The sequence below is a fragment of the Ostrea edulis genome, chromosome 2 (assembly GCF_947568905.1).
Source record: "Ostrea edulis chromosome 2, xbOstEdul1.1, whole genome shotgun sequence".
NCBI lineage: Eukaryota > Metazoa > Mollusca > Bivalvia > Ostreida > Ostreidae > Ostrea > Ostrea edulis.
The window spans coordinates 26,707,690-26,719,387 of record NC_079165.1 but is presented as its reverse complement, the minus strand read 5'-3'; the positions used below and the strand labels follow the sequence as shown (position 1 = coordinate 26,719,387).

General features: G+C 36.8%; 1 protein-coding gene across 1 annotated transcript; it reads right to left on the bottom strand.

The window, feature by feature from the left end:
- Nucleotides 1-1,215: 1,215 nt before the first annotated feature.
- LOC125680801 (chitin deacetylase 1-like) lies at nucleotides 1,216-10,476 on the bottom strand. The gene is made up of 6 exons (XM_048920573.2): nucleotides 9,918-10,476; nucleotides 7,809-7,907; nucleotides 4,316-4,465; nucleotides 2,680-2,794; nucleotides 1,642-1,768; nucleotides 1,216-1,414 (listed from the first exon to the last, which is right to left on the bottom strand). Exons 1-6 carry the CDS (start codon nucleotides 10,306-10,308, stop codon nucleotides 1,319-1,321), a joined length of 978 nt encoding a protein of 325 aa, XP_048776530.2. The 5' UTR covers nucleotides 10,309-10,476; the 3' UTR covers nucleotides 1,216-1,318.
- Nucleotides 10,477-11,698: the final 1,222 nt, after the last annotated feature.

Here is an 11,698-nt window from a genome sequence, read left to right as displayed (position 1 = left end):
ATACAATTTAAAGTTAGTTTTCCTAATTTTATTCAATATAAAGTACATGTATATTTCCTAATTTTATACAATATAAAGGAAATTTTCCTAATTTTATACAATATAAAGCAAATTTTCCTAATTTTATACAATAGAAAGGAAATTTCCTAATTTTATACAATGTAAAGGAAATTTTCCTAATTTTATACAATATAATGCAAATTTTCCTGATTTTATACAATAAAAACGAAATTTCCTAATTTTATACAATAGACAGTAAATTTTCCTAATTTTGTGCAATATAAAGGAAATTTCCTAATTTTATACTTTATAAAGTTAATACCTTGATAATGTACATGTATACTAAAAGTGGATAGAGTGTATCATTTATTCAATAGCTAAAAGTATTTCAACGAAATTTTTCAAACCTAACTAATGGTAAAAATAAAACCTATTTAATCTGTTTTTCATCTTTTGCCAGATGTTTTCATTGAAATAAACGAGTTCAGGATGGGACTCCTTATATATCCATACAAAAAATGGCACCATCCTCCAGTCCCGGGTTAGAATAGCTCCTTGGTACGGTACCCCTTGCTTGTCGTAAGAGGTGACTAAATGGGGCGGTCCTTCGAATGAGACCGCAAAACCCGAGGTCCCGTGTCACAGCAGGTGTGGCACGATAAAGACCCCCCCCCCCCCCCCTGCTCAAAGGCCGTAAGAGCCGAGCATAGGTCTAAATTTTGCAGCCCTTTACCGGCAATGGTGACGTCTCCATATGAGTGAAAATTCTGGGGGGAAGGGACGATAAACAATCACAGCCATTCGCATTTGGTATCGACCCCTATTATCATCATCACAGACCGGTAATGGTGACGTCTCCATATGAGTGAAAAATTATCGCATTCCACAGTTAAACAATACAAATTAAATCAACCAAAATTATCGGTTCCACTGGTTACAGTTATAGAGCCCATTCAGGGTTACAAAGATGCTGACAGGCAAACAGACAGACAAACCAAAACAATGTAACCTCCGATCTGCGGGGGGGGGGGGGGGGGGGGGGGGGGGGGGGGAATACGGCTTTGCACTCACAAAGTATACAAGTAAAAGAGGAACACTCTGGACTCGAACATTGAACACGGTTTGTTCTAAAATTTTATTTATTAATTCACTCTATAACTAATAAGTCAACAAAAAGCATCATCAGCATAACAAATGATTTAAGAAAAGCATACAACTGTACTTTATTTTTTATTTTTTCGGATTTTAAACGCATGGAATTGAGATGTAGTTGATAATGATCCATATATAAAGCAATTTGATATTGCACGGGTATGACTTAACACTTGAATGGTATGAAGTCGTTGAGGTCTGCCTTTTTAGTGGGAGTCTGGACCCACTGCAACATTTGGTCAACAGTTACAATCCACACATCCTGAAATCGATGTATAAATACTCAAAACTCAACAGCTACAATTCACACATCCTGAAATCGATAATAACTACTCAAAACTCAACAGCTACAATTCACACATCCCGAAAATCGGTCATACAGCATAAGCGCAGTTTACTAGGACCTTCATTTTAAACTAGTTGATGAAGCAGACTGAATTTTTACACTGACGTCTCTCCTCCGAGTACATACATGTACAGATAACTTACATCAAAAGCCGACCTTATGTATCCAACGAACTCCACAGTACCCTCTAGTTTATAATCCGTCTTCATCCAGGCAGGATCCAGAACAAGAACGTAGGGTTCCTTGTTGCCTTCATAGTGCGAGGCAAAGCTGGAATATATCGTACACTGTGTAGTTCATGTTTACTAGGAAATGATGCGGTGTTGTATAACTAACTGCGTCAGAAATGTGTACGTCTAATTGTTAATTGTCGACGCTAACGATTTTACACACACACACACACACACACACACACACACACACACACACACACACACACACACAACCAAACAAACAAATTTAAAAACACACAAATTAAACAAACCAGAAATTTGTTTAAAGCTTTCATTTCCTCATCGTTACCTTACCAAACCCAATCGCTGAATTGAACTGTCGATAACTTTTCCCATTTTCGAATTTCTCGATTTATCAAGAACAACTGGACTAATTTCATCCCATTTTGGCAAAAACACCCAAGAAGCAAATGATAGAGAAGTATTCTCATGAACAAAACTGTCCCTACGTCCCATTCGAGAATTTTTCTCTCATCTAGAGACGTCACCAGTTTTAGGTGAAGTGCCACAAATTTTGACCCATGCATGACATCAATATGCGAACAAATAAAAAACCCAATTCTGATTAAGGATTTCTTGCAAGAGTTGCTTGAAGTAGTTTTCTTGTATGTAAAACTTATACGGTATCAATTTTGATGCACCAGATGCGCATTTCGACAAACAATGTCTCTTCAGTGATACTCAACCGACATTTTTGAAATCCGAAATAACAATAAACTTTAAGAGCTATTTTAGAGGAAAACAGAGTGCCAAAAAGTGGAGTCCAATTCCTCTAAGGATAAGAGCTATGCATGAAGGAGATAATCCTTAATTTTGAAATAAATTTCTAAATTTTATCACAGCAATTAATATACATCCGTATTTTCAAGCTAGTGACGAAGTACTTAGTATCTAAATTAATTGAGTATGACCTGCTAATTGAACTAAATACAATGTCGATTTACTTACTTGTTGTAAAGAAGATCAAACACGTCCTTTTTAGTGCCTACCTCGGGACATCCGGCTGGTGAAGGACATTTGCTATCCTTCCACGTCAAGTCGGCTACAAGCACCTGCCATTTACCTGAAACACAATTCTTCTCCATATCAATCATGTCCATTGTTTTCAATCATATTGAAATTAATAATATGATTCGCTCACAATCTCAACCTTGTACAAGTACCTGTTATCTCCCTTAAACAGGACCCTGGCTTCTATGATTAATAAACACGACCCTGGTTTCTATGATTAATAAACACGACCCTGGCTTCTATGATTAATAAACACGACCCTGGCCTCTATGATTAATAAACACGACCCTGGCTTCTAAGATTAATAAACACGACCCTGGCTTCTATGAATTAATAAACACGACCCTGGCTTCTATGATTAATAAACACGACCCTGGCTTCTATGATTAATAAACACGACCCTGGCTTCTATGATTAATAAACACGACCCTGGCTTCTATGAATTAATATATCATGATACATCAGTAAGGTTTTCCAATCAAATTGAGATTAAATCAGCACATTGATGCACACACTTGATCATAGACCGGTTGTATCCAGGACTGATTGTAATGAGTTTTTGTGCACTAAGACGGGATACCTTTGAGTATCGCGACATCTGAGCCCCTGTTTATAAAGGGCTTTGGCGAATGAATTAATTCTAAGCCCACTCACTTCTACAGACGAACATGGCGTTCACAATACTTGTTACAAAACATCTTTTCTTAAAAAACAATGAAAATGAAAACTAAATTAGTTTTTTTAATAAGTAAAATGAATGCAATTTGCAGTTTGGAATGTAATATATTCCTATGATTTCTCAATGAAGTCTAAAATAGCGGGAATTTTTTTTATAGAGTTATATAGGGAGGGGCAATATACCGGTATTTCAACTTTTGAAAATTGTAGAAAATTATATACATTCATCCATATAAAAAGAATAATTGTATCATGTGTCTTTAATGTCATAGGACACCCAAGATTTTGGACGCATCAAATGAATTAGGGGATGCTTACTCCTCCTAGGCACATGATCCCACCTCTGGTATATCCAAGGATCCCTGTTTGCCCAACTCTTTATTTTGTATTCCTTATAGGAGTTATGAGATTGATCACGGTTCGTTATCTTCACCTTTCATTCTTTCTCTTTTGATATTTTTATGTGGGATTTTCTATTATTTGTTCAAACAACAATGTAAATCGGTCATTAATACATAAAATACGCCATTAAAAAGACGTTTCTGAAGGATTTCAATTTTCGGATATTGCCTTTCTATGGAATTTTCAAGTAAAGAGTTGTGAATAATGCAAAAAATAAAGATGGTTTCATGGGAAAATTTTGTGGTAAATATGTTTGTTTATTGTTTTTTTTTTATTTGGTTTTGTTTAAATTTTTTGTTTTTTGTTTGTTTGTTTGTTTGTTTGTTTTTTTTTTTTTTTTTGTATTTTTTTTTGTTGTTTTTTCTTTGCAATATTAAAACATTTAAAGATAGTTTTACAATGTCCTATAAAAAAAATTTCGGTATCCCAGGTCTGGAAGTCTTTTTTGGAGAACACCGATAGAAAGGGTTAGGCGGTAAATGGACCCCGTTACCTGGGTATTCGAGGGTGGGAGATGTCCCAGTGGTACACAGATTCTCAGTTGGAGGGAAATCATACGTGAACGGCCATTTGTAATTCAATTGTTGGTCATACTGATTTGTAACGCAGCCGGCATCGTACATGTAACCAGTGTTACCCATGGCTGAAAAGATAAAACACAGTGTATAAATAAAAAAAATCACCCATGGCTGTAACGATAAAACACATTGTACAAGTAACCAGTGTTACCCATGGCTGAAAAGCTAAAACATAGTGTATATATAAAAAATTTTTACCCATGGCTATAACGATAAAACACATCGTACAAGTTACCAGTTTTACCCATGGCTGTGTAACAAGAACGGAGTAAATGCATCGGACTAATCTCGGTTGAGATTCGGCTTGGATGAATATTTGGACTGACGCCTTCACCGAATCTCGGAGCAGTCCTTCGTAATTCATGTCTGGAAATTTACTTTCAGCTTCTACCGGTTCTAGCAATTAATGTGCAATAGGTGACACTGCTGTACGCTTCAAAGTCTGCTTTATCTAGTTACTGATACATTGTATCTCCACATACCTACTTCTATATACATCGCTCACTAAAAAACAAACTTTAGGAAGTCTTCAATTTTGGGAGATAAGATATTGCGCCATGGAAGTCTTCATTTGAACAGAAAATTTAGTGATAGTTTATTTTATGGAATTTACACACTTAGACGGTAAATATTGCAGCGTTAAAAAATAGTGATTCAGATTTTGTTTAATAGTCAACTAACTTGTTTGAAGCAAACAACAGTGCCACCTAATATAAGTGCACATTAATTGCTAGAACCATCTTCGCAAGCCAACTGTCCGATTCGAGTAACCGAATCGGGCACTTGGCTAGCGAGGATGTGCTAAAACCGGCTGAAGCTGAAAGTAAATATCCAGACATGAACTTTGAAAGACTGCTCCAAGATTCTGTGAGGGCGTCAGTCCAAATATTCAGCCGATATTAGCAACGGACCATGCAGACCGGGATTCAAACCCAGGTCCCCTGAATCTCTTAATGAGGTGATCTACCAACTGAGGTAGTGTATCTGACCACCGGCGATCGAACCAGGCTGACCGCTACATTCCTCCCTCCTTAAATTGTTGTCGCCCTCGAAGACGCACAACCAAGATTTTTTTTTGCCCTTGGCAGGACTTTCACCTACAAGTCCAGGGGTGGTACAAATCCAGGGGTGGTCAACGGCACCAAATGTAACAGGAAGGGAGAAAATACAATAGACCAGACCGGGATTCGAACCTGGGCCCCCTGAATCTCTAGTCAGGCGTTCTACCAACTGAACTATCTGGTCACTGACGATCGAACACGTCTGACCGCTACAGCTGTAACGATCAAACACGATTTACAGTCTAGTAGTGTTACTAATCAGTGCTAATGGGTCGACCTAGTGTTGCTCACAAAACACATCGTACAATTAACCAGCGTTCCCACAGCTGGAACGTAAAACACAACGTACATAAAAAAATTGGTTATGTTCCCGTTTTCATTACATAGCACTGGGGCCAGTTTCACAAAACTATCTTACGAATAAGATCTGCCTTAAGTCCAAAATTTGTCATAAGATCCATCATAGTTGTTTCACAAAACTGTCATATCTTAAGATAATCTTAAGATTGTTAGAAATCTTAAGACATTCAGATATACTTGTCTTAGTCTATACTGACATATGTTGTGCTAAGAGATAGGTAGCTTATCCGGAGGGAACGTGGTTTCATGGACAGTAACAATCTATTAGACTATATGGAGGATGTGACATCATTGATAAAATTCGTATACCGCGACCTGTGTTCTTTATGATGAACTCAATATTCGTTTAGAATATCCCACAGCCAACTTTTTCCTACTTTCGCTGTTTAGGCATGTCCACTTTTTCTTCATATCTTCACCCGGCCGGACACACTCTGTTAAATTTACAGATCTTAAACACAAATGTCTTTTTTCCCCTCCACCTTGTCAAACAATACTGATATTCAGCAACTGAAAAGTTTGGACATCGTTTCATATGGAGCGCCAAATTAACATAAACTCAAATAATTGAAGATGTCTTCAATTATTTGAAGATATCATCAATTCAATTATTGCTCTCTTTAATTGAATTAATGCGCGCATTAAATCAATTATTGCTCTCATCAAATGAATTAATGCGCGCTTCAATTCAATTATTGCTCTCATCAATTCAATTGATGAGAGCATTAATTTCGTAGAAATATTGCTCGCAATAATTGATTTAGAGCTCGGTTTAAATAATTTGATGATCTCTTTAATTCAATTGAAGATATCTTTAATTATTTACAATGCTTTTGTATAAGGAATTAATGCGCGCTTCAATTCTTTTAAAGAGAGCAACAATTCAATTAAAGAGATCATTAATTCAATTGTGGATATGTTGAATTGAAGATATCTTTAATTATTTAGTTGCTCTCTCTAAAAGAATTATTGCTCTCTTCAAATGAATTAAAGATATCATTAATTCAATTGAAGAGAGCAATAATTGAATTAATGCGCGCATTAAATCCATTATTGCTCTCATCAAATGAATTAATGCGCGCATCAATTCAATTATTGCTCTCATCAATTGATTTAATGCACGCATTATATCAATTATTGCTTTCTTCAATTGGATTGTAGCGCGCATCAATTCAATTGTTGATATCATTAATTCATTTGAAGAGATAATTAATTCAATTGTTGCGCGCATCAATTCAGCAGAAGAATTAATGCTATCATCAATTCATTTAATGCGCGCAATAATTCAGAATTGAAGATGTCATTAATTATTTGAAGAGATCTTTAATTAAATTGTTGCGTGCATCAAAGGAATTGATGATATCTTCAAATAATTGAAGATATCTTCAATTATTTGAGTTTATGTTAATTTGGCGCTCCATAGTTTCATAGACATCTTAAATCTTTTGACACCGATTTCTCTGAGTGCAGAGAGAAAGAGAGAGAGAATAAAAAATACACCAGACTCTACAAAAATATCATTCAATGTTTTAATTTTTGTATCACAATTTCTGAAATAGTACAGAAATCGAATGTAACTTTTGAAATACGAAATAAAGTGTAGGTCACATGATTTAAAAAATAAGTACAATGTATCAAATTTTATGAATATATTAGATAATTACAAATGCCTAAAATTGCAATATTTCAGCTTCCTATTTATATTTTTATATATTTTAATCTTTCATTTACATGTAACATTTAAATTCATCCACGCAGTTAAAAGATTATAAAGGAAACAAGGTATTTTACAATGTAACGAGTATACAAGTGCATGTAATAACGTCCTAAGATCTATCTTAAGATTTCTTGAAGTTAAGATAGTTTTGTGAAACGGTACTGTCGTATCTTATGATTGTCATAAGTCAAATCTTAAGACACTCTTACGATCTATCTTATGACAATCTTAAGATAGTTTTGTGAAACCCGGCCCTGAATTATAACTCACCAGTAAATTCTGTATTTCCGGAAGTCGATAGCTGCGGCAGTCGTACACCTTTAACGGCTACTTCGCTGATTCCCGCTGTATTCAATTCTTGCTTCACGTCTGTAAAAACAATCCCGATTTAAGATCCCCAATAAATCGTAAGACGGCTGCTGGATTTATTTTCCTCGGAGTCTGCCACGGTGTTCCAGTGATTGAAATTCTTCAGAAACTGATATTAGTGCTGTCAGATATTTAATTTATTTTATCATTTCCCTCAATTGCAATATCAAAGTCTAACCAAAGTGAAGTGACAAAGTCTGATCTAATCTGTTGTTGAATACAAAAAGAGCGGGAAAATTTTCTAATCTTCACAATATGAAAAAGAATAATACAATGTATACATGAATTGGACATTTTTATTTCAATAATACACATAAACAAATAATTTCATTTCTTCTTAATGAAAAAGTGAAGGTAACGAACAGCGATCAATCTCATAATCCGATAAAAGAGTAGGGCAAACGCGCACCCCTAGACGCATTAAAGGTGGAATCAAGTGCCTAGGAGGAATAAGCATTCCCTGTTGACCAGTCATATCGTCATGAGTCCTATATCTTGATTAAGTCAACGGAGTGATCCGTAGTCAAAATCACTATGTAAAGAACGACCTAACAATTTATATGAAACCCGTCAAACAGCATTTGACCCAATGATAGGTTGTATTGGCAAACTAGATTGTTACAACGACCATAGAATTTGCGAAATGCTGACTTTAAAGAGACACTACAGCTCATTTTGCGCAAAAATCATGAAATGACAATTTTCCCAGCGCTTTCTCAATTTTTGTTGCATTGTTGAAAGTATGAACTTTGCGAAAATAACACTTATCTAAAGTTAAAAATTATCGTTTTAACGTTAAAATTAATACTTTTTGATGGCCTATACACAAAATATCGAGTCTCCTCCTTTCAGTCTTCAGACGCATGCGCATAGACAGTAAACAGTGCAGCATGTCGTCCAGAGAGAGAAAGTGTAGTTGATAGATCTAGAATTTTGACAGATTCTGTGAGAAAAGAGGTAAAATTAGAATGAGATAAAACTCATACGTGAAATAAAATTTACCTTGGTATCAGTTTGACCGTTGGAAAACAAAGAGCTCGGAGAAACACATGTAACTCAGTGGCGGATCTAGGATATCCGAAGAGGGGTGTGAAAGTCAAAGATTAGCCAAAGTAATCGGCCATTCTGGTGCAAAATTTGGATTTCCATTCACAATCTGTGGGGTAAAAAGGGAGGGGGATCCTGGCCCCCTAAATCTGCCATTGAGACTAGCTGCGAAGACACCACGTTTAAAAGTAAGTGTTATTTTTATCTGAACACGACACGTGTTAGTTGTAAAAACATCGGTCAGTGGGAACATGGAAGGTTTCTGTTGAAATAATGATTTATAATTACTTATTATAAGGAGCAGGGAATAATCTTATACTTGAAAGGTGAGTGTGGACCCCTTGAAGGGGAATTTAAATAATTTCCTTCAGAACACCTTTGCTGTCATTCAAAACCACGTGATGTAAATAAGCATTCAAAAGTCCGAGTCAGCATGAAGAAACCTTTGAATTCCGAACGATCTTCAAAGCGCATTTGAGAGTAAATTGATGCATCCCAATTGTTCAAAATTGTCAGCATCGATATGAAATTTATCATTTTATCAATACATGGTTTTAAAAACACTTTATTAAAATGTGGAAAATGAGCTGTAGTGTCTCTTTAAACGAGACTGTTAAAAACTCTGTAACATCATCTTGTTAGCATATGAAACACGTCATACAGCATTTGACCTGACGTCATACAGCATTTGACCTGACGACATATAGCATTTGACCTGACATCATACAGCATTTGACCTGATGACAGGTTGTAGTTGTAAATTATATCATTATAAGGATTCTAGAATTGACTTTAAATGACACAGTTGAAACCTCGGTAATATCGACTTTGACAGTGGCCTGTCTCGATTTCAAAACTTACCATACGCAGAGCATGCTCTTGCATATAGAATCATATAATACACCTAGCAGATATGCTCATCAGACAGTCTAGTATTACAATAAAGGTAGGTAGTAAGTATACTTCTCATCATATTGATCATGTCTCCCTCTGTGACAGGAATAGTTCCATCTATAGAGTTGACCCCGATTTCAAACCCTCCATCAAAGTAACGCTTGACCAGCCCGAGATTCGATCCTTGGTTCTGGATAAAGAAGGTTCCCCTAATTTCACAGCCGTTAGGGTTGTTGACCACAAAGATCTGATCATACAGGGGTTCGTATTCCTCATTGAGGGTATAGTCCATGGTCAAAACTACTAACTGGGGGACATCGGTCAGATTCAGACCCCCGGGAACAGTGGGTTCCAAAAAACAACGACAGTTGGGAAGCCGACAGTTGGTGGTGGGATTACAGTTTCCCTGGGCGGAGACCCCGAGGGAAAGAGCAGCAAGAATTGCGAGAATTGGGATCATGTTCACATTGATCGTCTCGGTAGTGCAGTGATCTCCAATGTGCTTGTAGAGCAGATTTTTATCTCAGACACAGTCCAAAATAGGGAGGAACGTAGGGACGTACGAGTGTTACTGCTGACGTTTTGCAATGTTAACAAATGATAAAGAATTTATCCAATCCCAATCCACGGGTTGCAGGTTTGCTTATGATAGTGAAGATAAGTTCGGCCATTTTATTTGGGGAGATACTCGACTCTTTGTTTAAATTGATATCCCATGTAGTAGCCCCAAAATTCGGCAGTGCATATGGTGACCTAAGACACAAGATATGCTGCACATGTCGCCTGTAAGTTCTGTACGACAGATAAACTAAAACGGCATCACTCTTCAGAACTACATTTAGCAAAACGTACACGAAAAACGACTGTTCCTGAACAGGGTCCTAAATTACAGGTAGGATATGAAATGGATTTGGTCAGGGCCGTAAATTACATGGAGGCGGAGGAGGCAGCTGCCTCCTCCAACTTTTGAGCCAAAAAAAATTAAAATTTAAAGTTCATTAGAATTTATGTTGTTTCCAATAACTAAGAACATGATACCTCCCTTAAAAAGCATTCCAAATCTTTCTTTTAGAATGAGTTAGTCAAGTAACATCTTAGAAGGCCCTAGAATCAAGGATTTTGCACGAAACGTGTTCAGTGTGCACAAAATGTGCTCAGGGTCTGGGGGCCTGGGCCTAATTTCCTGCCTCTTCCAAATTGAAGGTTAATTTACGGCCCTGGATTTGGTACTTAGTGTCTTTGGATTTTTTTGTCTCGCTACATACACCTTGTATCTATGGTGCAAATAAGGTTTATAACAGTTCTGAGTGACAGTTTATACCAGTCCCGTGGGAATTCGGGTTAGAATAGGTCCTCAGCACCCATTGCTAGTCGTAAGAGGTGACAAAATGGGGCGGTCCTTCGGATGAGATTGCAAAAACCGAGGCCCCGTGTCTCAGCAGGTGTGGCAGGATAAAGATCCCTCCTTGCTCAATGGCCATAAGCGCCGAGCATAGGCCTAAATTTTGCAGCCCTTCACCGACAATTGTGACGTCTCCATATGAATGAAATATTCTCGAGAGGGACGTAAAACAATATACAAAGTAAAGTTTAAACCAGAGGTATTCGCCTGAAATAGTTTTGTTTACTGATGTCTCGTGTTTCACCACGTACGACTTATTCAGCATGACGCCTTATTTATTGGTCAGTAAAACCCATGAATGATATTGCATTGAACATAGATGGTAACGGCATCCTGACAACTGAACTTTATGACTTAAACTTCGCCATATCTTTGTAGCAACATTCCATTATCACTATGCCTATGATGTTTATGTATCTCAACTGATTCGATACGCGAGAGCATGTTC